Source organism: Syngnathus floridae, chromosome 4, assembly GCF_059516105.1.
Source record: "Syngnathus floridae isolate MCC-2025c chromosome 4, RoL_Sflo_1.0, whole genome shotgun sequence".
Classification (NCBI taxonomy): domain Eukaryota; kingdom Metazoa; phylum Chordata; class Actinopteri; order Syngnathiformes; family Syngnathidae; genus Syngnathus; species Syngnathus floridae.
The window spans coordinates 19848675-19876536 of NC_142416.1; the positions used below are offsets into that span (position 1 = coordinate 19848675).

The 27862-nt window shown below is 46.3% G+C and overlaps 4 protein-coding genes and 1 long non-coding RNA gene across 8 annotated transcripts in view; 3 read left to right on the forward strand and 2 right to left on the reverse strand.

Moving 5' to 3' along the window:
- The window catches only part of fat1a (FAT atypical cadherin 1a), a 103856-nt gene extending 88151 nt beyond the window's left edge, over positions 1–15705 (reverse strand). For both annotated transcript variants that reach the window (XM_088372395.1, XM_088372394.1), the window contains exons 1-3: positions 15635–15705; positions 15443–15514; positions 8037–8171 (exon numbers count right to left, since the gene is read on the reverse strand). The gene's annotated coding sequence lies outside the window, so the exon portion shown is untranslated. The remainder of the gene's footprint in view (positions 1–8036; positions 8172–15442; positions 15515–15634) is intronic.
- Positions 5711–8878, forward strand: LOC148399801 (uncharacterized). The gene is made up of 2 exons (XR_015857825.1): positions 5711–5981; positions 8055–8878. It is a non-coding gene; the product is annotated as an uncharacterized LOC148399801 (long non-coding RNA).
- On the forward strand, positions 9982–12093 carry frg1 (FSHD region gene 1). The gene is made up of 9 exons (XM_088372400.1): positions 9982–10133; positions 10481–10548; positions 10633–10755; positions 10832–10889; positions 10965–11079; positions 11169–11273; positions 11333–11424; positions 11763–11873; positions 11960–12093. Exons 1-9 carry the CDS (start codon positions 10078–10080, stop codon positions 11994–11996), a joined length of 765 nt encoding a protein of 254 aa, XP_088228526.1. The 5' UTR covers positions 9982–10077; the 3' UTR covers positions 11997–12093.
- asah1b (N-acylsphingosine amidohydrolase 1b) lies at positions 12512–16879 on the forward strand. Its single transcript, XM_088372399.1, has 14 exons — positions 12512–12671; positions 12754–12800; positions 13254–13344; positions 13427–13513; positions 13589–13667; positions 13761–13835; positions 13918–13963; positions 14034–14178; positions 14250–14304; positions 14402–14483; positions 14674–14805; positions 16010–16133; positions 16371–16427; positions 16504–16879. The coding sequence occupies exons 1-14, from the start codon at positions 12603–12605 to the stop codon at positions 16591–16593; spliced, it is 1179 nt and encodes a 392-aa protein (XP_088228525.1). The 5' UTR covers positions 12512–12602; the 3' UTR covers positions 16594–16879.
- pcm1 (pericentriolar material 1) lies at positions 16639–27454 on the reverse strand. Of its 3 annotated transcripts, none has more exons than XM_088372398.1 (38): positions 27271–27454; positions 26407–26518; positions 26038–26274; positions 25635–25973; positions 25095–25265; positions 24894–25013; positions 24633–24822; positions 24413–24522; positions 24027–24300; positions 23823–23958; positions 23424–23633; positions 23148–23311; positions 22856–23070; positions 22636–22784; positions 22426–22555; positions 22179–22355; positions 21927–22102; positions 21663–21845; positions 21336–21579; positions 21113–21258; positions 20971–21047; positions 20662–20854; positions 20267–20583; positions 20021–20176; positions 19824–19880; positions 19481–19653; positions 19283–19414; positions 19110–19215; positions 18924–19049; positions 18747–18844; positions 18540–18674; positions 18220–18462; positions 18036–18138; positions 17673–17930; positions 17358–17560; positions 17191–17286; positions 17013–17128; positions 16639–16943 (listed from the first exon to the last, which is right to left on the reverse strand). In XM_088372398.1, the coding sequence occupies exons 2-38, from the start codon at positions 26500–26502 to the stop codon at positions 16934–16936; spliced, it is 6066 nt and encodes a 2021-aa protein (XP_088228524.1). In that variant the 5' UTR covers positions 26503–26518; positions 27271–27454; the 3' UTR covers positions 16639–16933. The 3 variants fall into 3 exon arrangements, with proteins under 3 accessions (XP_088228524.1, XP_088228523.1, XP_088228522.1); XM_088372397.1 differs by having other exon boundaries at positions 18012–18138; XM_088372396.1 differs by having other exon boundaries at positions 17673–17942; positions 18012–18138; positions 27271–27453.
- Positions 27455–27862: the final 408 nt, after the last annotated feature.

Genomic DNA, 27862 nt, shown 5'->3' on the forward strand with positions numbered 1-27862 from the left:
CAGTGGATCCACTAGGGCACTTTTAGGATTATATTTATTCAAAGTATTTGTGAGTGCAATGTTTTTTTTCCCATAGTTCCTCTTAATCTGTCCCATTTAAAAAAAAAGAAAATATCACATTCAGATTTTATACTTTGGGGAAAAATGCAACTGATGATTTTAAAATCCTGTTTAGCGTTACTGTTATGTAAAGTTGATAACGGTACGAACAGTGACTTAAGTATGGATCGATCCGTCCGTCCACCGCAGTAGTAGAAATGAGAAATTCCAGTAAAACGTTATCGCTGTTAGAGGAAGACTCAGCGCTTCTCCGCATCTCGGCTTTTCTTCTGCCAGCTTCTCTCGTCAGCTCAGCCATCACGCTAATTAAACACGACTCACATCAATACTTCAAGTTACTTCTCGTGATCTCCATGGGAGGACACACACAATTGTGTTTTCCGCCGTTAGCGTGACCGAGGCTATTCCGCCTGGCAAAAGTACGCGTGCGAGTCGTGTTAAGAATTTAACGATTGTATAAAACCGTGAAATTTTTTATGTTTCAAAACCTGGAATTTTAAATAGGGACGTGTAGAGTTAGGAATATGAAAATAAATAAACGTGTAGAGTTACGGATTATGAAAATAACTAAATACATAAATAAATAAATGTGAAGGATACATTTTGCACCGGTGAGTTAAAAATGTGAAAAACTACTCAGGCATTGTCTCTGCGAAACACCAGTAAAAGAGCTTCCCCATCTCAATTAAGCTGTCAATTTAGCCGGCGCGCTGTCAATTTAGCCAGCACGCTCCAAAGATTACTACTGCAAGGTCACCAGATGGCGGACACTCACAAGGGCTTCAGACTACTGCAAGCTTAAAAGGAGAATATTTGTAAATATTTGACTGGTTTATTTCTTACATAAGCTGATGTTTTAATCAAAAACGCAATTAGTGTCAAGCTAGTCGTGTTGGGGTTTTAGTGACCCCTACAGGTGAAAATGCAGCCAGCTTTGGACTGAATAATTTTGCTTTCTTATATTGTATTGAATTAAGTTCTTATTTTACAAATGTACAGTCGCAAGAGAGAAAAAAAATACACATTTTTGAGAAATCAAAATGTAGTCATTTGACTCTTTGGCTAGAAATTAGCAACTGCTAGCTAACTAGCAAATTAAACGCGCTAAAGAAGCTAGCATTACCCAACAGAAACGACACTAAACTGCAGTATTATTATGATCATCAGCATTATTGATATTTTAAAGAGGAAAATTTTGGTGTATACATGTGATTTAGCGTGTTACTTGTGATGCCAAAGTTGCTCGAACATAAAAAGTCAAGTGAAGCACCGTAAATAAGACGGAGTGGGGAAAACCCTGATATCCCCGCTCCCCACCCAGGCTTGGGAGACTCAGATAAAGCCAGTGAAAAGGCTTTGTGTCAAGCTCCATTAATCCACGCCGGTGCTTAAGAGATGCTCGTTAAATCGTGGGTATGTGTGTGTGAGCGGTGAACTAGCTTAGTGCTGATGTTGCACCTCGGCTTTTTTTTTTTTTAATCTCCACAAGTTTAGCAACCAAATTCCCTCCCGTGGGCTAAATGACGACACGTGGAATGCTCGATGAGAATTTAAAATACCAGTAAAATTACATTTAAAATGCCTTTTGCGCCTAATTTTTTTCCTAATCTCTCAAACCATTAGATTTTTTCTCAATGTTTTCCGCGCGTAAATATAACGTATCAAATGAATGAAACGGCACTCGTTTAATTCCACGCCGGCTCCAGGAATGCAACTATTTGCATACGAGCAAATAAAAGGTCCCATTTGTCATGTCTCCTTATAGCTGAATTTCAAATGACGTTATTCCTGTACGTGATTAATTAAGCCCATCAAAGCAGGTATCAGAACCTGGCAACGTGAAATTCTTCCAAAACAAATCTAGCAGCCGATGTTAATGCCTCAAGGCCCTTTTTCGATCAAGCTCGCAAAACGTTTCTGACAGAAGAGAGGGAAATAAAAATAAAAAGGCCCTCCGACCCAAGCTGTCTCAGGGCGGGTGGCCATCTGCCACTTAGATGGAGAGTAGATAAAAAAAAAAAGTCTCACTTTTAAGTCATTAGAAGTTGTTTAGACTTTGAAGCACTGACGCATGTCACAAATATTTCACAAGTTTGACATAGACTTCATGCAAAAAAAATCCCAAAGATCCCAAATTATTTGCAATATACAATTTGTGTTTTTATTATGTGTTACTGATTCAAAAATGTGATGAAAAGGCTTAAAAGACGGTTTGTGAAATGATGACATACGGTGCATGAAATTGAAAACTCCCTCCGCAAGTTCCCTACGCACAAAACACAAAGCCTGACGAAGCAAAAACACTTTGCATAAATTGCTTATAAATCTATCGAAAATCCTCTCCGACTTGCTATTTCCACACATGGGATCAAGTTTTAAATGCCATTTTTCACAGCACATTCAAGTCACCAGTGAATAGCAACTGTCCATCTTTGTCTGTCAGTGAAAAGCATTTACATGTCTTATAACTCCAAGCGCCGCCATGAATAATTCATGGATTCCCACAATAATAAAAAAACAAAATGCACAATATACTAGCTCGCAGAATGCCGTATTGTATGGAAAAGTAATACCATTCGATTAAAAATGACAATACAGGCATTCATGCTGTCTTCCTTATCATTGCTAAAAAAAAAAATGGCCGCCAGCCAGCTGATAAAGCAAAACGCTCACAGTGTGCACGATAAGTGATAGTTTAGCTCAGCAGCAGTTAGCATGCTAAAAGCTAATCAGGGCTTCCAGCCAGGCTGACCCAGGCTGTCAGAAAATTAGTCCACCTGCAACGTCAACCACCTCGAGAAGGAAGCGACCGTAGAAATCAAAAGGAAACATTTGCTTCCATCTTCCAGTTATTCGTTTCCAACTAGCTAAAACGAAAAGCCTAGCATCGAAGGAGAATACACTACTATTAATAGCAATAATTTTCAAGACGTCATAGAATATACGTCTGTGAGTTATATGATCTGTCTACATGTGTTGCTCCAACTTTTGTGTTCAAACATCAATTCCTTAAAAACGGTGAATATCAACGCGAACCGTTAGCATGCTAATAGTACTTTCCATTCCATGAGCGTTAAATGTGAGGCAAATTCACACAAGCCACCTGGCTGCCGAAACATATTCAAGCGCGTCACTCAAGGGTGTCGTCGAGTGGAGAGCTCCAAATTGCCGGCGATCTAATTACGGATGTTTCGCTCGCCGTGAGTCACGCGGGCAAGGCCGCCTCGGGCTCGTGGCTGCGCGTAATGGCCTGTGAAAGTGGCGCAAGGGCACGTAGCCTTTACCTCCTATGCATGCACTTTCCATCAAGAGAAAAACAAAACAGAGCTCTCGGTGTGAGTGGACACACTTGAAAGGTTTACGTGATGCTCATGTTCTTGTTTATGAGATGAAATGCGCCGGAATCAATCGGGCTGGGAGATACGATCGGTGCCGTTCCGAAGCCTCTGAGCAAACAGCGGCGGAAGGCCAAAACGGGAAGCCAAGAATTTCACGACATAGCTGCGCTAGCATTCGTTTTGTGGACTCTGTGATTGTTTTAAATGCACGATAAATCTCTTTAATATTTACTTTGATAGTAAATGCTTATAGTTTCTTTTATGATGAATTATTTAATTGTCAATGGCTTTTTATGAAGTAGCATTATTGTGCTTTATTGGGAAAAAATGGAGGAATAAACATTATCTAAAAAAAAAAATGTAGGGGGAATGTATTTTATTTTGAAAAAATATGATTTTCAATTTTTTTTAATTGCCCTATTCTTTCCAAAAATATACATTATGACAATTTTAAAAAAGCTCATTATTAGCTGATTATGGTTTATATCAATTTCAGTAAACATGAATCTGTGTGAATCAAACCAAATAGTCACGTCGTTTTATTTTCTCAACTTTAGTCTTATAGTACACAATATAAAATGTGCTTTTACAGCGTGGCCCGAATCCTACTTCTTTTCCAAACCGAACAATCTGGCATTTTGCCGAGAAAGTTTACACTCCTGCTTGCCTTCCAGACGCGAGATAACGCAGACTTGTTGCTTCTCCGCAGCTGGATGACGGAAGCGTCGGCAGGAAGCCCCCCAGACAAGCAATAATTTAACTTTAATCTGAGCTCTGCAGGTGGACGGCGAACAAGTGAACAGATTTACTCCCCTAAATCTAATGTTATCACACGCACATTCACCAACACGCACACAAACACAAAGAGGGATCGCCGAGAGACGTTACAAGCGGAATTACACCCATTGCCAAAGAGGTCACCCTTGATAAGGAGCGAATTGCTCGGAAATTGTGTTTACGCACTGGGAGCGAGTCGCAGATGGGAATCGATGGCCAAATGGAAAGAAAAAAAAAAAAAAAGGCGGAATGGCAGATTTCACTCACACAAAATGATGAATTGAAGTCACAATATACAAACCGAGGAGATACTTTAGATTCACTTATTGGCTGTCAAAAAAAATTAACAAATTTGTTGTTGTTTTTAAAATAGGAATTCATTCTTGGAAAGCCCGTTAAAAAAAAATCCAGACTGAAGAGATTTGGCACGAAGCTAACGAGCAGATCCGTGGAGTTAATATTTCCGTAGCTCTATCCGATTTGAGTGTATCCTCTTTTGATTAAAACTTTCCCCTAATGGATGTTTCGATTTTGCCGTTTCTTCGGGGGGAACCGAGCGGCTCGCAGCGGAGCAATCGTGCGTCTGCCTTTCCCCGAAGAGATTTTCAGCTCCTTTGAGCTCATTGTTTTTCATTTTCCGGGGCCGTGACTTGGCTTCACTCGGCGTGCGCTCTCATCAGCATAACGCTTTTGCGCTCGTATTTCCCAGCGGAGGCCTGGAAAGCGGGGCTCATTTATTTGCTTTTCGCCCTCCTTCCGATAAATGCTAGCTGCTAATCAGGCACCGTTAGCTTTGACGATGCTAAAAAAACACAGTTGGGTACCAACCACATCAGTAATCATCATCTATCAGTAATAAATAATAACATTTGATCCAAAATATTCATTTTATAGTATCCACTTCCAATGAATCATCTTGACATTTCTTTTTCTGAAAACTAGCATCTTAACAGACACGTTAGCGGCGCTAGCTAACGTCTCTTTGCCCTCCACTAATGTCCGTCCGTCAGTCAACAGCTGTTGACACGCTTTCTCAATTATACGGCAGCGCGCTTCAGCGTCACGTCGGACGAGATGAACGATCGGCGTAATTTGCGTCTTGGGCCGAGGCATCCATCACGCGCAGGGAGGGAACGTCGCCTTAGCCAAGAGGAACATTGACGTGAACACTTTAGTGCACACCTTGCTTGTAAATGCAGTCAGTGGACACTTCATTATATGGCGACAAGCTTGCGTGCGGCGCCATTTTGTGGACGCGGATGGCTCTCTCGATAAGTCGGTTAGCCAAAATATGATGCGGTCAGTATGCTGGTCGCCAAGTTCGTCCATTAGCAAGTTTTAGTGACGTGAGCGGTTCGAAAGTTGTATGGGTTCTTCATTCAGTCGCTTTGTTTAGTTGAGTCTTTACAATCTTCGACCACGGATGATTTGCTGTATAATGTGGAACCAATTTTTTTCCAAACAAATAGCTTCAGGAAATGCTCTGTTGTGAACCACCGCAACGTTTCGCATGCGCCTCGATCGTTCAAGAACTTATCGCTTCATTTGCCGCGCCTCCTATTTGCGGATCTACAACCCCGAGGTTGATTTTCTTTCTTGCCTTTTCAGGCGTTTCTCATTCCTGAGCAAGCGTTCAACACCTCCGCATTCATTAGCCCGGCCCAACTTGAATTTGTCACCTGTGTTTTGCTTTACATCGCCGAGTGGATTCCCTCGCGCCCCTTCTCCAGGGAAATCAACCTGACTGAGTCACGAACATACCGTTCGACAAGTCGTGTCATCCCAGGCGTGAAAACGCTCAGTCAGGTGAGCACAAGGACGACATAACAAAGGGAGTTTTTTTTTTTTTTTTTTTAAACACGGGAGCGTTACGCAAGGATATGCGGGGAATGCAGAGCATTACTTTGAGTCGTCTTAAATCCCACGGCAGTCAGCTTTACGAGCGCTCCGTCGAGAGGATTACTTCACAAAATGTCAGACTTACTTTCCTCCGAAGCGCTGATGATCACGTTGCAGCTCAGCCGCTCAAGAAAAAGAAAAAAAAAAAAAAAGTCTAAGTGTACTTTAAAAGCGGTGAAGTCGCAACAGTTGTTGAAAGTCTCACGACCAAACTCAACATGATTAAACCAAACTATTTGCTCGTATCGTTCGTTCGTTCGTTCATCCCAATCGCTACTTCCCCATTAACTAATTTCAACGTCACGGCAATAACAAACAAACCGAGACTGGTGGTGTGTATTTACTCAAACGCAGATGGGGGCAGGCATCCGTTCGGTCAACAACATTAAGCGCATTTGAGATTTTCTGGAGAGATTGCGACAGAGAGCGGAACGGAGGGCACAAGCCATCATTTTCATCACTCCGCCGACGCACTTTTTTATCGCCGCTGTGTATATGCTAATAAACGAAGAGTTACGGCGCAGTAAAAAAAAACTGGCGGGTAAACAAGCAACCCGGGCAAAAATACGGCGCGAGTCAACCTTGAGGAGAGGCGCTGGTGCGGCGCGGCCGTTAACAGTCGTGACATTAATTAACACGACGCCGCCAATCATGTCGCCCATCTGTTTTGATCGCGCACGCCGTCGGGGGGGGGAGACTCACTCGCTCGTGCGACAAAGATGCTCAAATTTCGATAACGCCTGCTTTTAGCACGGAAGCCGGCAAAGTGCAAGTTCCTGCTGGGTAACAAACTGATAAACATTTGGTTCTTTTTCAAATTCATGCTTCTAGTCATTAAATATTTTCCTTCTTCATCCGGCGGCTGCAAGTGCCTCGCATCGTAATTGCCCTCGTGGGCCGTGACGCGATTGGCCGCTCGGCGGCCCCCGCGGGCGTCCTTTGGGCAAGGTCCCGACAGGTTACCGCAACTACGGACGTGGTGGGAATATTCACAAGCGACGCCGGCGGCCTTCCATTGATTTGTCCGCGATGGCTCAGGACGAATGGTCGCCTCAAACGACCATGAGTCTGGCTTCAAAGTCGTCGTTATCAATCTGACTCTCGTTGAACGTGTAAACGCATGACCAAGGGCATACACAGAAGAGTATAAACAAAAAAGAAAAGAAAGGACAGTGCACTCAAAGCCTGGGAGAGAGTCTCGGCCAGCTTACATTTAAAATTGGAGCTTCTATAAAAAAAGTATGTAATGACAAACACTCACCAGTTGATGGCGACGTATCCTTGGTCACGCTGTCAGTAAGCCGGTTGGGTAGTCAGTAATTAATCAGGAATGCCTGCTTCCAGGCATTAATCGGCGATGGATTTTTGATCAATCGGGTGAGTGATTGGTTTGACAAACTTTTGAGCCTCGGCAGAGGTGTCTATCTCCGTCTCGCTCGCTCTTTCCGTCTGTCCCTCTCGCTCGCTCTTGTATTGTTTACAACCACATTAACTGGATTTCTTCTTTCCCCAAATTTGGCAAAATTGACGATGAACAACAAGGAACATTAATCGTCTCGGCTTTGGACTTTAATTAGGGTCTAATTATTTTCCAACTGTTCTTTGAGCCGGGTCGATTAGCCGGCGCGCTAGGAATCCTCAAACGGCCATTTTTGCTCATTTGCTTTTTTTACGAGGCAACCGCCGACCACGTTAAATGTTCGACGTGGGGTCGGAGGGGGCGTGGGGGGCTGGCCTTGTTGTTCATCTCACTTCTGACAAGCGGGATACCTCTTTATGTTTGCATTATCACATGCTGTGTTTGGGAGTAGCAACAGGAATTGGAAAACTCGAGCTGGGACTATTTTGTTTTACAAACTATACGTATGACCACAAGGACTCATCTGGGTTATGCAAATAGCTTTGAGCACCTCGTGTTATGCTAGACCTAAACGCTGATCACGCGCTCGTCTGTCTACGTACTTGTTTGTGTCGGCGCAGTTTTCCACCAGATGGCTGTCGGTGATCATGATGATGACGACGCTGATGATGATGATGAAGATGATGATGAGCAGCAGCGGCAGCAGCAGCGTGTCAGTGTCACTGGGATTCAAGTGTCTGCATTATGGATGAAAAAAGCAGTTTAAAAATACACTGAAGCCTTTTTCAATTATTCACGCTTTTCTCATCACGGCTTTTTGATAGCAGCAAGTCAACAAAATTAGCCTGTTACAGGGGGGGGGGGTGGAAGTGGTTCTATCTGTGTCATGCATATGAAAACACCAAACCAAGCCGCCATGTAATGTCACAATCCGGCAAAATTTGCTCAAAGACCCATTTAATGAAATAGGCACCTCGCAAAAGATTGAATTTAACCGGCAACTCACAAAAGATTTCATTTAATTCATTAATTGTTTTTAATAGGGGAATTTAACACCTGATTGGTGGACGGCCTCAGAGACTAAAACGATTTGTACACAAGCAATTAAAAAGTCCATTTTATAGAATATGTTGCCTTTAAACCACGAATGTGTCTTAATAAGGGCAGTCTGTGTGTTGCATTTAAAATGACTTACTGCCATTAAGGATTTAGATGACTTTGTAAAAAAAAAAAAAAAAAAAGGAAGCAAGTCTTCCTACTCTATCTTGCTCTTAAAACGCCACATTGGCAAATGTGTCCATACTGCCACCTAGTGGTCCTGCGAAACTACACATTCTTCAGGAGTCACGTGCTGGGGAGTGGTTAGCATGTCTGCTTCACAGTTTGATTCCTCACGCCCCATAAAAATGAATTAAAGTTGTTTTCAACACCCTAAATCATTAAATTTTGGTGAACGTGTCCCGTAATTGATTGAGAAAATGGATGGATGTGTCATTGCAACAAAGTAGCTTTACACAATATTGACTTCTCTCACTAAAATTCAGCTCCATCTCATGAGAAAGACTTTTATTAGCCCTTCCTATTAACATTATTCAAGTGTATTATTAACATTGCTATTAGCCTGGCTCACCTCTGCTTCTACGTGAGAATAATGTGAAAATGTGAGTCAGTATTTGTGTAAAGTAATTGATCCCATTAACGGGTGACAAAATGCGAGCTAATTACTGTAATGAGCTTTGTAGGAACTTAATTAGTAACACCCCCCGCGGGGATCGCTGTAGATTATTAACATTATTCTCTGCTGTATCGAGAACTTTCTTCATGTCACTTTTGTTTTGTTGAACTAAAAATGAGCTCTTAGATTGTAACATGGAGGTCAACTTTGATGGTTTTTACGGCGGAGTGGAGCTCACTATTGCTCTGCTTCACGGAGCTTTGCCTCGGCAAATGGAGCGTGGTGCATGCCGTCATTGTGGAGGACGAGTTGCCCTGCTGCTTATTGGAAGAAAGGAGCTTAAAGAGGATTTACACCTGTGATGTGCTGCTGCATGCTATAGTAAATCCTATTTTGACATTTGACATGAACAAAAAAAAAGACGGGATTATCAACTGTACTGAAATGTTTAAAAGCGAGTTTGATGTATGTTTAATTATTAGAGAGAGGGATATAAAATCAACCATGGTTGAGATTCTCATTGAAAGATTGGAAATGTGAGGTTTTATAAGGCAGACAAAACGGGGTCATTGGTGGCATAAAATAGATTTTATTTTTTTTAACAAACTTGTCTGCTACAAAAAAAGAGTTGTTGTTTATTCTACCAGCCTATATATCAATTTATCCATCCATTTTCTGACAATGTAAACATGTAGGCAATGTGGAGGGAGAAAAACAAAAAGATCAATTATATTGACTATACATTATACTTAATAATCACAAACATAGATAAAGTGATAATGGCAACACAGCAAGTTATCCTAACTTACTATTGTATTGCTATAAATTGCAATTTTGACGCTTAAAAAAAAAGTCAATATCGAAATTGACTGTGCCTCCGCGGCCGCCGTAGTTGTTGTCATACTTCCGTTTCCGCCTACGTATTCGTGCTAGCTTGCTACTTTGCTAGTTTTCTCATTTCTTACGCGATGGCTGAGTATTCCCGTGTTAAATCGACCAAATTGGTTCTGAAGGGACAAAATAAGTAAGTCAAGAAATCACTGGTGAAGAATAGAGCGAGCTGGCTCAAAGTTACGGATTCGAAATGGCTTTAGCGATTTGTGCTAATTGCTAACAGGGTTAAAGTTGTAGCCAGTAGGATAAACAATATTTAGCATGTTTTACATGTCACTGGAAATCCTCTGAACATTCAGTGAGCATGCCAAACAGTGATAAACGTGCTAAAACGTGACCGTGATAACAAATTGAATTTGATGCATTCAGCATTGATAATTAAGGATGCGCGATTAAAATCAACTTAGTCTTGGTTAATTTTTAGGACGGCTATGATTTTTTTTCTTGTTTTGTTTTAATTCCATTTTTTTTTCACAGGAAAAAGAAGAAGGACAAAAGTAAGAAGCGAAAGGCAGAAGATGACGAATCCAAACTAGATGTTGTCGGTCTGTGCGAGTTTATTATTATTCCTCAGTATTGATGTGTCGCATACAATCGTATTTTAATAACTGGAAATTCCCTGTCAACAGGCAATTGGTGGGCCGTCCGCCATTTTGGCGACATCGTGGGTACGGTGGCCATCGAGATGCATAACAATTCGTACATCCATGCGTTGGACACGGGGCTTTTCACGGTTGGCGCACCGCACCCAGGTGAGACGGCAGTTTTGGTTGTTGAGTCGACGCACAAACTGATTCGGAGATAGAGCCTCATTTGGTTTTGTTTCAGAGGACGAAGGACCGGACCCCCCTGAACAGTTCACTGCGGTCAAACTCTCCGATAACAGGTGCCGCAAATCTCGCAAAGGTACTCTGACAGATGATAAACGAAATCCTCATTCTTTGTCGTTGGCTGGTTCAAGGATAGCCTTGAAGTCGGGCTACGGGAAGTACGTGGGCCTCAACGCGGACAACCTGGTGGTGGGCCGAGCCGATGCCATCGGATCCCGGGAACAGTGGGAGCCCGTTTTTCAAGAGGTAGCTAACAACAACAAACTGGCGAAGTGTAGCTTAGCCTTGCGAGAGCTGCCGTCAACATAAAACGGTTTCGTTTCCTTTTGGATCAGGGCAGGACGGCGCTCCTGGCGGCCAACAGCTGCTTCATCTCGTACAGCGAGAGCGGCGACATCGAGGCCACCAGCAAGACGGCGGGCGACGGCGAGATGCTGAAGGTGAGGCGCGATCATTGTCCTTCACGAGAGCCGACAATGTAACGAGCGTCTGATTGCAGATCCGTTCGTGCGCGGAGCGAGACGCCAAACCGAAAGATGACATCGCCGACGAGGACAGAGGCAACGTCAAGTCCTGCGAGCTCAGTTACGTGTAAGTACAGTGGACTCTTTTACTTGCTGGTCAGCTGACTCGACACGGCCTCTTAATTTGCGTCTGACTAAGACTTGGATTCGCTTTTGTGCACGTCAGCACCTTTCTCCTTCTGCTCATTACTTTGCTTCACTGTTACGTCCACACAAACACTTTGCAAAGTACAACTAAGGATACATTTCATTCCAAGCTGATAGCATTTGATGAAAACAGAGATTGGTCAAATAAATCCTCTGTGGTTTTGTATCAAAGGCTGTAAATAGTGTGTCATCATTTGTTTGTTATTATGGAAAACTTTTTGCAATGATTTTTTTTTACATGTAAATCTGATTTGACAGGAAGAAGTTTCAAAGTTTCCAGGACCGCCGCCTGCGGGTGAACGAGGAGGAGCCGGCCTTATTGAAGAAAGCCAGAGTAGACGGGAAGTTTCACGAGGCTTTGCTCGACAGGTACCACCCAAACAAACACAAACGTCGCTTCATTCACTTGTATTTGTGACGCGTGTCATGATAATGGCATATCTTTATCATTACAGGAGGAGCAAAATGAAAGCGGATCGATACTGCAAGTGAACTGTTTTATTTTGTTGTTGTTGTTTTTTCAATAAATGTTTTCATTTGTGTACCGTTCATAATTTAGAAGCATTAAAAAGTATCTACTGCAAGTATATCTCTTTTAGAGGAATGGCTTTTTCATAGATCACATTTTGATCAAAGGTGTGTGCACAGGTCTGAATATTAATTTCAATTTTAAATTCAGATTATTTTAATAGCCTATGCTTATCTTGACAAAAACTTGTTTTTAAACAAATGATAACGATTAACCAGTGTGGGAGTGTTTTAGTCACATGTCGCAACCGAAAACAAAGCAATTTCGCCAAACACTTCCGCATGGAAGAAACCATTGAAGGGGTGGTTTTTTTTTTTTTTAATATCTACTCCATTTTACTCAAAAATACCAGTTGTATTCATAAACTAATAGATTTCAACACGTACGTATTCCTGTCAACACGAAATACAACCGCCTTTCTCCGTCACTTTGAATAGCAAAACATTAATTAACATTTATAAACTTCCGAGTTTCCCCCGCCCCACGATGGAACATAAGTCGGCTTTGACTGACAAGGAAAACAGTAGCAGTCCTCTCGAGTCATTTCATAACATTTTGTATTCTCCAAAATGGCCCGCTATCTTTTGGTTATTTTAGCTGCTTTAAGCGCAGTCACGTCGTCACAGTTTCTACCGCCGGTAAGTTACATTGTCTTATTGAGGGCATGTGAAGAAACCGTATCAAATGATTTTGTCATCCCGTCTATGTATTTATTTGCAGTATACAGAAGACTGTCGAACGGGAATGTATCCGCCGAGTGGGCCGACGTAAGTCAAATTAGCGTGCTAATGTTTTTGTCTTGCTTATGTTTTGTGGTTGGGCCATGGTGCGTTCAAGTCCACCTCGTTGTGCACGGTTTCAAATTTGCTTTCATTTTTATGCAAACTACAAATGGAAAATGTAATCAAAATGGGATTGAATAAACAATTTAGAGTATTCTAAGGCTACCAGAAGTTAATGTTTTAGTATTGAGTCAACACAAAATGATTTGAAAAGAGAGAGCAAGAGAAATTACAGTGCAATTGTTAATTTCAGACTGCACCTGAAGGCATTTTGGACATTTTTAATTTAATTTAGCAATAAGTCAATTGGATTCTAAAAAAAAAAAAAAAAAAAATCTATAGCCGAAAAATCATTTGTCAAAGCACAACAATGAATTATTTATTGTGAATTATTCAAATATTAAAAAATGATGACGTTAAATCCCAATTGAAATGTAGGTTTCGAGGCGCTGTGAGCTGGTACACTGTGGACTTGGACTTGCCGCCAAAGGACAGATGGACAGCTATGATCACCGACAAAAAGGCGGAGGTGTATATTTTCATCACTATTATTATCGTTATTATTATCGTTGTTATTTTTGTCTGTCTCACATTTCTCATTGTGATGCAAGTTGGTGAGCATGATTCAGGCCGTGCGAGACTTGGCCAACGCTTTTGTTCCCGGCGGGAAGCTCATCGAGCTGGTGGACCTCACTCTGGTGAGTCACTTAATCTTTTTTTTTTTTTAAATGATTTCTTTTATCATATTAATCCATTTTTGTATCGCACTGCAGCCTTTGGTTGCCGACACGCTCCCGTACCCGTTTGGTGACGAAATGAAAGGAATAGCAGCCGCGTCGGGAGTTCCTCTCGGTAAGCGCTCACTCCCGGGTCACTTTATTAGGTACACTAAACAGGCCACTTATTTATTTCCGCCATTTTTTTTTTTATTATTAATTTTTGTAGGTGAGGTGGTCCTGTTTAACATCTTCTATGAGGTGTTTACCGTTTGCACCTCAGTGGTTGCGGAGGACGCAAAAGGTCAGTCTGCTCCTAAATCAGACTTCTGTATATTTACAAAAATATATAAATCAATCAGCCAAATTAATTTTTGTGTTTATAGGAAACCTCTTGCATGGTCGCAACCTGGATTTTGGTTTGTTTATGGGGTAAGTTGCCATTTTACATTTGAGACAAATCAATGATGGAGTAATGGATGTGTGCATGTGTGTGTGTCAGATGGGACGTGAAGAACAAGTCTTGGGTCATGAGTGAGCAGCTAAAATCTATCGTGGTCAACGTGGACTTCAAGAGGAACAACCGCACCGTTTTCAAATCGACCAACTTTGCCGGTTACGTGGGCATGCTGACTGGCATCAAGCCTGTAAATTCATCGACACGCCGACTTTTGATATCAACTGTATCGATCTGATCGTACATCGTCTCCTTTCTCAGAAAACGTTCACCCTCACCATGAATGAACGCTTCAGTCTGGATGGAGGATATATCGGTCAGTCACTTTTCTCGTAGGAGTCGAATTTTTTTCGGAGAATTTGTTTTCATTTTGCACGATTTTGACACGAACGCTTTGTTCTCGAGTCGGGTAGGCATCCTGGAGTGGATCCTTGGAAAGCGAGACGGTTTCTGGATGAGCTTCCTTACTCGTTCCGTACTGGAAAACGCAACTAGGTATTTTAAGTTTTTTTTCATCTGGAAGAATTAAATTTCTGAAGCTAGTTTTACATCGCAATTTTGTAGACACGTCTATGATCAGTCGATCTAGAAAAAGTCTTAACACAAACTAGTTTGAAGCGAAATTTTAGGACTATTTTAGCCATTTTCAAAGATGACTTGTGTTATTTCCTCTGATTTGATGTAGCTACGAGCAAGCCAAGTTTCAGTTGGCTCAGACGAAGCTTCTGGCTCCCGCCTACTTCATCCTGGGAGGAAACACCACGGGGCAAGGTTGCATCATCACCAGATCCAGACTCACCAGTCTGGATGTCCTCGAGTAAGAGTCACGCCATCTTTTAGAAGTGATTTGCTTGCATTTGGTTATGACTCTTGATATTTTATATATTTTTTGAGGGGAAAATTACAACTTAATTCTTGACAAATGCTACTTTATTTATGGAAGATTTGCACTTTTTTGTATTATTTACATTTTCCTCCTGAAAATGTCTTGAATTTCTAATTGAAAATGTCCAACTTAACTCTTGAAGACAAGCCCCCCTTATACGTGTTAAATAATGACTTGAAGCGGCCCGATGTTATTTTTTATTTAGTGTCAAAACCTAGAAATGTATTTACTGTAGCCTTGCTTGGGTTATCGTCGAAAGAAAGAAAGAAAGAAAGAAAGAAAGAAAGAAAGAAAGAAAGAAAGAAAGAAAGAAAGAAAGAACTGCGACTTCACAGCAAACTTAGTGACATCAAGTTATTTCACAATTCCTTAGCCAACAATTCAAGACAGAAAATAAGTTTAATTCGTGACATCAACGGGAAGTGAGAATCGCGTCAAATTGGGGAAGTTGCTGAGGTGTTTTCTGACGCACTAGCGCTAATGCTAACGCTGCTAATTCAATGTTATTTCACAATTCCTTACACAACATTGGAAGTCAGAAAGTAAATTTAATAAAAAAGTGACTTACCAGCTGTGGAAGAAGTTCTGGAAACGTCCTCGTTGAATTCTGTGTCCTTCGGTGTTTGAAATGTCCGTTTCTCTTGGAAATGAGAAAAATGACAATGTTTTTCTCGCAGAGCCGTGTACATTAACAGGTAGTCGTCTTGATATTGTTTTACATTATTCAAAAACTTATTAAAAAGAGAAGAAAACACCTTACTTGTCAACACGACGTACGTCTGGCGTCTTTTCGTTCTAATCGATTTCGCGCCGCTTTTGATGACGTATGACGCCAAGTGGTCTATTAGGGGAGGGAGGGGGGGGGCTTATTTATTTTAATATTATATATTTAATAATTAATATATTGTATTTAATATTAATTTATTATTTATTTTTGAACAACTTTGATTTGTTCGGTGGAGATGAAAAAAAAAATTGAACTTGTGTTGTTGCTCTTGTAAAACAATTGATTGCGCAACGAATGACAGCACGAAGCGCATGACCGACGGAGCGTTTGTCAACTGATTTGACTAAAAAAATCCACCGCAAGTGTGTCATGCTTTTTTATTTTTTTGTGCCTCGCTTTGCTTTTTAGGATCGATCTAAAACTGGGCCGCTGGTTCGTTTTGGAAACCAATTACGACCACTGGAAAGAGCCGCTGTTCCTGGACGACCGCCGGACACCCGCTGTCAAGTGCATGAACCAAACGTCGCAAGCTGTGAGGAAAACGACATTTCTTGCCTTATTTGTGGGAAATAGTCATTTTACGTTACAAAAATAATGTTGACCTTTTTGTTATTTTACCCTTTACCAAATTTTAAGTAAGATTTTCCTCATTAGGTTTAAACTACAAATTTAAGGACATACCAGACCTTTTTAAACTTACTTTTCCTCAATACAATTGCCCCTATTTTTCCCTGCAATAATTACAAGTCTTGTGACTTTGTTTTGACAGAACGTGTCCCTGAAGACGCTGTACGACGTCCTGTCCACTAAGCCCGTACTCAACAAGGTGAGCGGTGGCATCATAGAATTTGGATCGTGTCTCAAATTTGCCATTCAGATTTTTTGTTCTTGACACCCGGCAGTTGACGACGTACACCACGCTGATGCAAGTGTCGTCGGGCACGCTGGAGTCGTACATTCGCGACTGCCCCAGCCCCTGCATGCCCTGGTGAACCAACCCACCACCGACTACGAGGGGAAAAAAAATCACAACTTCAGCCTTTATTAAAACACCCAACATTTTATTTAAAACGTAACAGTCCTGACATGGAAAGTCCATTTCCAGAACAACACAAACAGAAAGCCGATTAGGCATTTGAACTTGTCAGCAGTGTTGACTTGTAACCCAACCCACCCCTCACCCATTCACTCAAATCAAAACTACCAACTTATGTGTGTGCAGTACAGCTTATAGAACTACAGTATTTGTTAAAGTATCATTAAAATTAATTAATTGAAGATGGTGCAAAACCTACATGAGTACAGCAGGAGATGGGGCACTTCATGACTTATTCAGAAGATTCTGAAACACGCAAAAAAAAGAAAAATTACACTTCTGTAATTTACACGACGCCTCATTTGAAGATCTAACCTGGTTCCTTCAGGTGGGTCATCATTCCCCACCAGCACCGGTTCCGCATCGGCGAGGATTTCATCGCGTAGGTCGTTGGTCCGCTGCTCGTCCACGATCCTCCTCTGCAGCTCCTCCTGTCGGTCAAGCCGTCCGTCAAATGGTTCCGTTTGCATTTGTCACCTGTTGCCGCTTTTACCTGGCTGGTGACGGGGAGCTGCAAAGGAAGCTCGTCCACCCGCACAAAGTCGTCCTCGTCCGACGTCCTCTGGCTGCTGTTGCCGGACACGGTTTCCTGCAGAACAATGACCAGAGTCCAGTTAATTGATGTCTGAAAATGTCCTCGTAAATGTTCTTCGTACTTACGTCGACATTGATCATGACGGGGGATTCGGTGTCAGGGGTGCCGGTGGCGTTTGAGTCTTTCAGGGCCGTGTGGACTTGAGAGCTTCTGATGCTTTCCCCGGCTGCAGCGGCGGCGCCAACTGCGTCGTCTTCTTCATCGCAGTTGTGACTTACCGCCTCAGCGGGTTCTTCAGTCGAAGCGAAATCTGCCAGCTCGCTGCACTCTGGAGAAAGGATGCAAAATGAAAGATGCGCTAAGGAATGATGTATTACAAGAAGTAGAAGAATAAATGCCAACTAGTGGGGAAGAAAAAAAGTTTACGGAGGCACACCCACCGTTGGCGTTGGCTGCTTCCAGGTCGGTTTCTTTGGTTTCACAGCCTGATATGGTGTCGGCAAAATGTTGGAAAGCCACCTCTGGCTCAGGCGAGCCCTCTGGCGCGGCCTGCAGGGACGTCTCCACGTCGGCGGGCGCGGCCTGCAGGGACGTCTCCACGTCGGCGGGCGCGGCCTCAAACTCCTCAGGCTCTCGCTCGTCGTCGTCGTCGTTCTCATCCTCGCCGCTGCCGTAGTTGTTCAGGGCTTGGCTCTCGGCTATGGAAAGACCTCCGCGAGACATTGCAGAGTTAGCGGCTGACAAGGACTGGAGAGATCATTCTAAACTTCATTTCTCACTGATGGATAGCGGCATCGTCTGACCATCGGCCTCGTCATCTTCGTCATTGCAGCTTTTCGTATCATCAGGGAGAGGGGGAGAAGGAGGGGGAGGAGGGAGAACCTCTTGCTCGCTGTCATCTTTATCCTACGATGGAGAAAGTTCAAAGCGGCGCTCGGTTGGGTGCGAACGTGGCGTCGCGTTAATGTCGCAAACCGATTCACAGACCTTGTCTTCATCGGATGAGGCTGACGCGTTAACTTGGAGCGCTGCGCTTTCCGGATTCGGGGAATCAGTTTGCTCAGCTTGGTCCGTCTGCGGCCTGCTTTCCGTGGAGACGGCAATGCCGCTGTCCAAGTCCTGCATGAGTCGGAAAAAGGCCAGCTCGTTGAAGAGGATGTCCGAGACCTCCACCAGGAGGTCCTCGCCGCAGTCCTTCAGGGTTTGGCCCAGGAAGCGACTGAGGGAATGCTAGAGGGGAAAAAAAAAAAACATTAAACACGACAGTTCTGCCTGTTCGTCACGGCAACAAATTGAAAGCGCGTTACCTGCAGGATGCCGCCGAGCTGCCGGTGGAAGAAGCGCACAAACTCCTTGCTCTCGTCCTTCTGCCGCGTGAGCTCCAGGACCTTGCGGCGCAGAATCGTCACCAGCCGCAGCGTCCACACCTCGTGCATGTTGTCCTAGGCAAGGAGCCAGCGGCTCTTCACGAGTGCACCTTTTGACATTCAGCTTGCAAAGTCTGCCGGTGCTACCTTAAGGAAGGGAATGACCTCGCTCATGATGTCCTTGATTTGACGATTGAGCTTGGTGGTGTCGATCTGAGGAGCGTGCACGTCACCGGAGGCACCTTCTGCTCACAAACGGGAGCAGAAACATTTTCAAGAGCGACTCTAAAGATCGAGGATTATGGCGTCGGGGGCCGTGCGTACCGTCCGTGGCTTCGGCAGCAGCGGCAGAGGCTTCAACGTTGGAGAGGTCCGAGTCGGCTTTCTGCTTCATGCGCTCGTACTGGCGCATCCTGGCCAAAGCTTTGTCCAAGTGGATGACCGTGTTGCCTGCGCGGTCAAACCTGACATTGTTTCGCTTGTTCGCCCATTGCGGGCGGGCGGGCGTACCCAGATCGTCCTTGGAAAACGGATCCAGGTTGGTCGAAGACAAGGTGCTGTCATTCCCCACCGACTCCATGTCGTCTCGCTTCGTCAAGGTCTTCTCCACCACTTCCTAAATATACAGAAGCTACTCATGTTGAGGCCATCGACCGGTACAAAATAAGGCCAGACGACTTTACCGCGTCGCTGATGGTGGAGCTCTCGCTGGGCGTCAGCTCAGACTGAGAGCCGCCGGTGGCCCAAGACGCCGCACCCAGTGGGGACATCTCCTGGGAGGCGCTTTTCTCTGCCAGGTGCCTGCTCACTAAGTCCTGCAGGAGCCAGCCAAACAAATGGATCCCCCCTAACACGACTCCCTTCCGGGTAGGTGTGCTCACCTGCAGGGAATAGAGCGCCCTCTGCCGCAAGTAGTCGGTGTTGAGCAACTGCAGCTCGTGAAAGAGCTCGATGAGGAAGTGAGGCCGCGACTCGTTGTGGGATATCAGCGTGGCCACCTCAGAGTAGATGGTCTCCCTCAGCGCCTCGAACAAGGAGAAGTCGCTGCTGGCGTCTGCCGGGACAGCGGGAACGTTTTGTCTCAGAGCTCCGGTCGCTAACACCGGCGACGATAGCGCGGGTCGCGTGTGGGCCGTGCGTATGCGTGGGTGAGGTGGGGATGGGGGTGGTGCTGGTGTGTGGGGGGGGGGAGCAAACAAAAAAAGTAATGCATGGCGACTTTACCTGCAGCTTCTGTGCATGCAATTCTGTTAGAGAGGAAGGGTGTTCTCCAAGCATAGGCTGTCAGTAGGATAAATGAACACAATGACAAATGCGCAAAGAACATCTTCAAAAGAAACGCAAGCCGTGAAAAGAGTCGTGGCCAAACAAGCAAGCAAAAGCAGAGGGGCCGACGAGCGTTTTTTTTTTTTTTGTCGTACCAGAAGAGATGTCGTTTGGTCTGTTGCCCGGCGTCTTTTTGCTGTTCAGTTTCTCTTGCGTGAGTTTGTCCAACAGATGCTGGTCCTTGTGACGAGCCGACGCTGCCCTCTCTTGGTCCAAGTCGGCCGTGCTGCTCAGGCTGTCGCTCTCCAGACCTGGGGTGGTGGGAAGGAAAGGAAGAGCGGCACAATGTTTGGTGGATGTTTTTGCTGACCATCCCTCACAAAATGATTGAAACATTGTACCTCCGTTGTTCTTGTGGGCTCCTTTGCCGCGCCTGCGCCGGCTTTTGCTGCGGGAGGCCAGGTTGGCCTGGGCCGAGGCCTTGCGTCCGCTTTTAAAGGTCTTGGTGACGGTGGTGGGATCGGCGCGGTCGGGCAAGCTGCTGAAACTCGCCTCCGACTCCCGCTCGGTCCAAGGGCTGTGGCGCCACTGCTGCGGCGGCGGCGGTGGCGGCGGGGAGAACAAGAGAGAAGAGAAGGAAGGCGCCCGTTCGCCTGTTGGAGGCGGCTGATGTGGCACGGCGTTGTTTGGGACATGGTTGTTGTTCCAGCCCGTGGCTCTAAAAGGAAGTCAGGTGACGCAATGAAGCGCGCAGAATGAACCGCAACGCGGCCGTACCCGAATGGGCGAGCCCTACCGTCTGTCGGGAGTCGCGTTAAGAGGCGAGCGCTGGAGCGGAGGAGGGAAACTCAGGTACTCTGTTTTGATGGAGGTGTTGGGGTCCACGTGCTGCTGCTTCTGCTGGTTGGGACTCGCGTGGGTGGCGGCACTTGCCGCACCTTGAGGGAAGTCGCTCATGGGGGCGGGGAAGAGAGGAAACAGGCCAAATCCTGAAAAAAGAAATTAGAAATTGAATACCAAATCGAAGACAATTTACCTGTCTCACTTCCATTTTCCATTTGCAAGTTAAATGTAGTTTTGTCGTTAAAAATAAACGTGCGCTAACCTGCAGCCGACGGGGAAGCCTGCTGTCGTATTTGATGTTGGGGCTGCCGCAGGAGCTCGTTCAGCACCTGCTTCAGTCTGGAAGAGCGCGGACGGGCATCGTGTGAAGCCACGCTCCGTGAATTTGTCATTGATTCTTGTACCTTTGCACATTGGTTTGCTGCCAGGCCAGCTGCGTGTAACATTGGTTGAGCTGGTGCATGAGCAGGTGGACCTGCGGCGACGCGGGGTTGTTTGGCAACGCGCCGTACGAGCCCGTCATCAAGCTCTGCAGCATGTACGACAGCATCTTGGGGAGACACATTGGGTTGCAATTTCTTCTCCGCTCGCGCAACGTTTGGTGCGTGACCTGAGGTGAGCGGCAACCTGCTGGTCCTGCAGCAGCGTCTGACACATGTTGGTGCTGAAGTCCAGCTGCGTCCGCAGCTGGCCGATCTGCTCCTGCCAGTGGGAGGAGCCCTCGGTCGCCGAGAGCTCCGAGGCCCAGCAGAGGTTCTCCTGACGTCTGGCGCTCGCAGGCTGGCTCGCGGATTGGTCGGAGCCTCTGGGTGGCGGCGCTGGCTGTTGCTGCTTGGTCCCGCAGGAAAAGGATGCCGAAGGCTTCAGGTTACTGTCGAAGGAGAGCAACACAAGTTGAACCTCTATGCTACGACGCGGAGAAAAAGAAAATATCGTGATTGACTCTGGACTGACCATTCTTGGTTCTTCATTTTGGTGTAGATGGGTTGGATCATGCCGCCGCTAGGGAAAACACGGCCGTCGTCGACAGAGCAGCTCTCGGAGCTGTCCTCTTCCTCGCCGCTGTGCTCGGAGCCAAAGTCGCCGTCCTCGTCTTGGTCCAGGTTGCAGGGAGTGGAGCCCCAGGTGGCCATCGTCCTGACAACGCCAACGCCGGGAAACGAATCTGAGCTCTTTCCATTGAGTTCCATTTCTTGATGTCTGCGATGGGCTTGATACCTTTCATCGCGGCTTTCGGCGAGCTGGGAGGGACCCGCCTGCTCCTCAGTCCCGCAGGGGGAGTCGGCGAGGCCGCGGCGCCTCTGATGCTCGGCCATCAGGGACTCCAGTTGCTTGCGCCGCTGCCGCAGGTCCTCCCGCGCCACATGGTGGCGCCGCATCTCTGACCAGAGCAGCTGGCGACGCAACAAGAAGGGCAACTCGGCTTGAAAGGTTCTTTCCACCTGGATCGGGTTTTTTGCCTGTTGCTACCTCATTGTCGGGGACTGAAGCGGCAGCAGCTTCGGGAGCGGTGGGATTGAGCACGGCCGGGCTGCTTTTGGCCGCCGCCGAGGAGGAGGAGGAAGGCTGCACGACGGCCGGCGTGGAAGCTGCGGCCGGGATCTTCCAAACTAAACTCTGCTCGCTCACTTGGCTGGACAGTGATGACTGGAAAAACAAACAGACAGATGCCATATTCTGAAATGTGATCATGTCTGTCAGCAATAACACGAGGTACCTGCAAGTCTGGACACGTCAACTGGAGGTCCTGGATCTTGTCCTGGATCTCGCCGAGCATCTGGCGCTCCTTGTGGAGCTGCTTGAGCGCCTGCTTCTGTTGACGGAGCTTCTCTTTGTAGACCTTCTCCCTGTTGTTGAGTCACGTCAAGAGAGGCAAGAAAGAATACAAAGCGGAGGTGTGTGGGGGACGACTGACGAATTGACATACCTGGCCTTGCTGTAGAAATCCATGTCCGATCCACAGGGATCCTGTTGGGGTCCGGCAACTGGCGGGCCCACCGCACTCACTCTCGTGTTATTCTGCTGTTGGTGCAAACTTTCCTCCTCGTTGGCCGTGGTGACGTCTGTGTCATCGCTCTGGACGCAAGAGACAAACACTGTCAAAATACAAAGACATTTTTGTGAAAGTGGACATTGTTAATAACCACCTGGACCATGGCGACAAGGTCCTGGAGCTGGCGTAGCTTCTGCTTGGCTTTCTGCTGGTGACGCTCCTGGGAGAAGCCCGCCTCGCTGGCCAGGCTGCTGCCTGACCTGGAGCCAGACGCTCCTTCGGGGTGGCCGCCGGCGCCGTCGCCTTCATTATTGAGACCCTCCTCATCCTTCACCCAATTGTAGGCCGTGTCACGGTTGTACTGGCACTCTGCAGGGGTGGAGGAGCCAAAACTGGGTCAAATACACTGTGGAAGGTGGCTCGTGTGTGCGTGTGTGTGTGCGTACCAATGGCTGAGGGGATATTAAAGCTGCGAAGGTTGCCCGCCGAGCGGTTGTTGATCTCCGTGTTGAGTCGACTGTCGCGATTGTTTGCGCCGGTGCTACTTGAGACGCCGCAGCGGTTGGCGACGCTGTTCAAGTCGCCCCAGTTGCCACTGCGCTGCGAGTTCCTAAGCACACCAGGCAAGGTTTGAAATTTCACACGCCTGTGACATTCGAGTCGGGCGAGTACAAAAGCATCCCTCCCGTGAGGACACAAAGCCGCGACGGATCTGCGCGCACCTGATGTTGGCGGGGGGCTGGCGATTGTCTTGCTCATAGTCAAACATGGCCTCCAGCATGGAGCCGTCCTCCGTCTCCTCTTCGTCTTCCTCCTCCTCGTCCTCCTTGACATTTTCGTTAACCGCGTCCACCATCATGTCTGACGTCTGCTGAAAGTACTGCACTAATTCCCGAAGCTCGTTAAGGCGCTTGTGGACCTCTTTCAGCTTCCTATTTATGGGCAAAATGAAGAAAGAAAAAAAAAATCGAATTCACCTAAAGGTCAAATGGAAGGCAAATATGTAATGGCTTTGAAACAAGTGACCAAGCATTTGATGACAAATATTTTTATTTGAATAAATCATTTGGCTTTCGTGCAGTTTTGGGGAAAACAAACCTCTACTGTGTTTTTGTGGTTACCTGAGTTTGTCTGTGGAGTTGGCAGCGTCTGCGTGTTGCGGGAGCGAGGGATGAAAGGAAGCGGCGGCCGCGACTGCATTTGAGCAATCTGACGAGCCGCCTGTGCTCAAACTGCGCCGCGTTGACAACGCTCCACCTGAAAAAGAAAAAAAAAAACGTGCATAGCTAAAGCGGCTTAAATCACCTGGAATGCTCATTTCTTACAATAGTTGTTGTTGAGCGTCTGGTCTCTGAGGGAGTGCAGTTCGTGTAAGATCTTGTCCATGGTTTCCTTTTTGTCTTGGAGCTCCTGGAGCTTGGTGAGTTTGGCGCTGGCGGCCGTCGCCCCGCCGTCAAGGCTGCCGTGGGGCCCGGAGGCCGAGTGGAGTACAGGCCTGTGCTCAGGGGGGCCAAAGGCCGGGGGGCCCCGGGACCAGCTGACTTCTCTGGAGAGGGAGAGGCTCTCTGCCTGACGTCGGTTGTCCGGCACCGACTTGCTCTATGGTGGGACAATATGAACAATTCCATTTTAAACACGCAAAGACTCCCAAGTCAGCCGAGGCACGAGTCGTCGTGTGCACGCACGCACGCACGCTTATGACCTGACGTACCTGAGAGTCTTGCAGTTGGTTGTGGAAGCGCTGGATCAAATCGTTGAGCTCGTCGTTGAGCTCCGATGTGATGCTCAGCCCGGACACGCTGCCTGTGGTTTCTGTAACCACTCAAAGACACGACAACAAACATTCAACAATCTGCCATTTGCAGAGGTGGGCCGCTAGGGGGCGCTATTGCGGTGAAAATAACAATCCTGACTTGTGGTCTGAGTCTCACCTGCCGCATCCTCGATGACTGTGAGCGCCCGCTCGGCACTGTGCTGCATGGCCAGCAGAGCCTCCTGGCGGCCTTGCAGGGCCCTGAGCTGATCCTGCTGCTCCAGCATCTTCTTCAGCAGCTCGTGCTGCTTGCGAAAGTTCTCCAGTTCTTCCTTCAGGTCTCGCATGGACGGGTCGGCCCATTCGCCCTGCAACGACGCTCGTATTTCCCAACAACTCCGACACACCGACCCTGAGGACTATTTGCGAGGAGGCGTACTTGTGCGTTCGAAGCATCTGAAGACCTCACGTCGACGTTGAGTGAGGCGCTCTCCCCCAAGGAGCCGGAGCCCACGGCAGAATCCTGCGTCCTACCGTCCTCCTCCTCGTTCTCCCGAGCCTGTGGCATCAGCAGAGGCGACACTTGCCCAGGTTCTCCACAAACGAAAAGCTGCTTGGACAAACAAAGCAGAAGACCCACCAGCATTTTCTGCAGGAAGCGCAGGTAGGACTTCTCCTGCTCCTTGAGGTGCTCGATGAGATGAGAGAGGCGCTCCACGTTGGCCGGCACATCGTTCCTCTCCACCAGGTCGTCGCGCATGGAGCTGGCCTTACAAATGTACTCGCGGATCTGCATCAGCTTGCTTACCAGCTGCACGACAAAATTTCGGGGGTAATGGTCTTAAAAACGTAAAAAGAGTGAGACGGAGCGAAAATCTTGGTGGCCAGAGCGGGTCGCAGTCACGAGGAGAAGAACGAACTGCAGCAGGCAACCAGAGTGGCGTATTTATAAACTGCCCTAAATACAGTCCTGCCTCACTTTCATCCTACTTTCTTCTCTCAGTCTTGATGCTTAATCATATTCTCAAATACACATGATCACGAGGGCTGTAAATTACAATTATTTGATTGATTAGATTTTAAAAAATGCTTTAATTTCTATCCCTTCACATGAAAACAGGAATTTACTTCAAATTGAAAAAAATAGCCAAAAATGCTGATGCGGCGAAACAAGTCGTACCAAGCTGCTGACAACTTCTCCTTCCTCGCAGTCTGAGCGTGCTGCCGTCGCCACCGCTGCCGATCTATCAGCGCTGCCGCGCAGTGGCCTCGTTGCCGTTTCCTTGGGGGTAGCCCCGGAGCTGAAGTCATCCCTCGCTGCTGGACTCTGCTTGCTGGTTACCTTGACGACGGCGGCGGCGGGAGTGGAAGGAGCAGAGGTGGCGGGTAGGAGCAGCTCCTTGCTCTTGTTGGTGTTGACGTGCAGCGGGACCAAGTTGTAAGGTTTCTTATTCTCTGCCATAAGCTGCCGCTGGTTGTTGGCGGCTGTCACGCGGCCTTGGGAGTCGCTACCAATGCTCTGTGATGAAGAATTTTAAGAAGTCATCACCTGCATTGCAACTTATGAATGTAATCATGTTCACCTCATCCAAGTCAGAGAAATTGATCCTCTGGTGGATCTTGTCCAGCTCCGCCTGGTCCGGGACAGAGCGTTGGCTGGTGTATTTGACGTGCACGGTCTTGCGGCGGACGCCCCACGGGGTGGAATTGGGCGAAATGTCGTTGGTTAGGCGGCTTTCCGCCACCAAGGAAGCTGACAGCTTTTTTTTATTTTTCTCTGATGAGCGGTTTGGCTTCTTCTGCTGTGTCCCACTCCAATCCTGAAATGTCACAAGCAATCATCGATATTAACATATACAACAACAAGAACAAATTCTGAAAGGTACACAAATGTGTACAATTGTGCTTGTGATGTGTCAAATGTAGTTTTTACTTATTTAGTGTGGTTTTACCATGTTGTTGAGTCGGTCCTCCAAGCTAGCGTTGGTGACGCTCCAGTTGTGCAGCTCGTCCGCGCTGTCATCCAAAGGAGCGCCTCCGGTTGCCATGTTACCACCCACTTAGCTGAAAACAACAACAAAAATGCTCAAGAATGACATTAGGTTTTGTTTATAAACCAACCCGAGGCTCCAACTACCTTCAGTGTTTAACTACCACCCCCTCGACGTTTTCACACGGGCCGAGCTACATGACTCGCGTTCTCCAAGTTGACCCCCTTGCAGTTAGGCAGGCGGTTAAAACGGCTCTGAAAGGCGTCACTTGTGCGTCATAAAAGGGAACGCAAGAAAGAGCCAACCTACACGCACAGCCCTGTCAAAGCGAACCGCCACGAACGATGAAAGGCCGAAAAACTCCTGCTGGAAATGCGGACATGTTATCTCGCGGGAGGGGAGGGGAGGGGAGGGGGTGCGCAACTTTGAAGTGGTTCCGAGCCCCGGGAATCACCATGGCAACGTCCCCTCGACCCTCCTTATTTAGCTTCTGAGTAGTCGAGCATCGGTCTCACCTCACGAAAACAAAGTTTATGCTAACTAATATTATAATAAATGGCTGTAAAGGCTAATGGCGTCACTTGTGTGGGAATGAAATGTGAGGGTGGGGGGGGGTTACCTGGCTAATGCTACTGTTAGCATCTTGCCATTAGGTAACACCACCTATCTCCCGAAACTATAATCCAGCTAAACTAAAGCCACCTGACCAAGTATGGTACAAATAATCCAAAATAACAAACAAATTCGCACTGTTTTCGGGTATTTAGCGTGTGAGTAAACTGTTAGCTAACTTATTTGATCAAAGTGAATTAATATAATAATTACCGTAGCTTTAGAAGTTGTGCTTCGTTGGATCCATGGGGGAAATGCCTATGCTATCAATCACGTGGTTTTTCCGCTTCTATTGCGTTTGCTTGGTGTAAATAAACCAATTGTTTGGGTTGTCTTGTTGAACCACACTGTCCGAAAGGCAATATGTCGTCATCAAAGTGCGACAAGGATGGCGCGACTAGTCTTAAAGGCGCAGTGCCGCCTCGGGGAAAATAATAACGCAAAACCGACTATGGCTAATTTGACAATTTTCAGCATTTTACCTCGTCTTGTTGCCACGTTAACCGAGCTCTCTACACTCATGGACTTATTTGAGTGTATAAGTCCGTGGATGTGTTGCAGTTTTATGCGATAAATTTGTATGACGTCACAAAACTGCGACAAAATATGTCGCAAAACCCTTAAAGGTACAGTACAAACAAGTAACCCAGAGGAATAGTCGAAGAAATTTCAATAAATTTGTCATGTCTTTACAAAGACCTCTCAAAATGGAGAAAATGTTTTTTAGAAAGCATTTTAATGAAAATGACTTTTCCCTAATTTGTTAATAATTCTGGCTGAATTTGTTTTTTTCATTGAGTTTTTC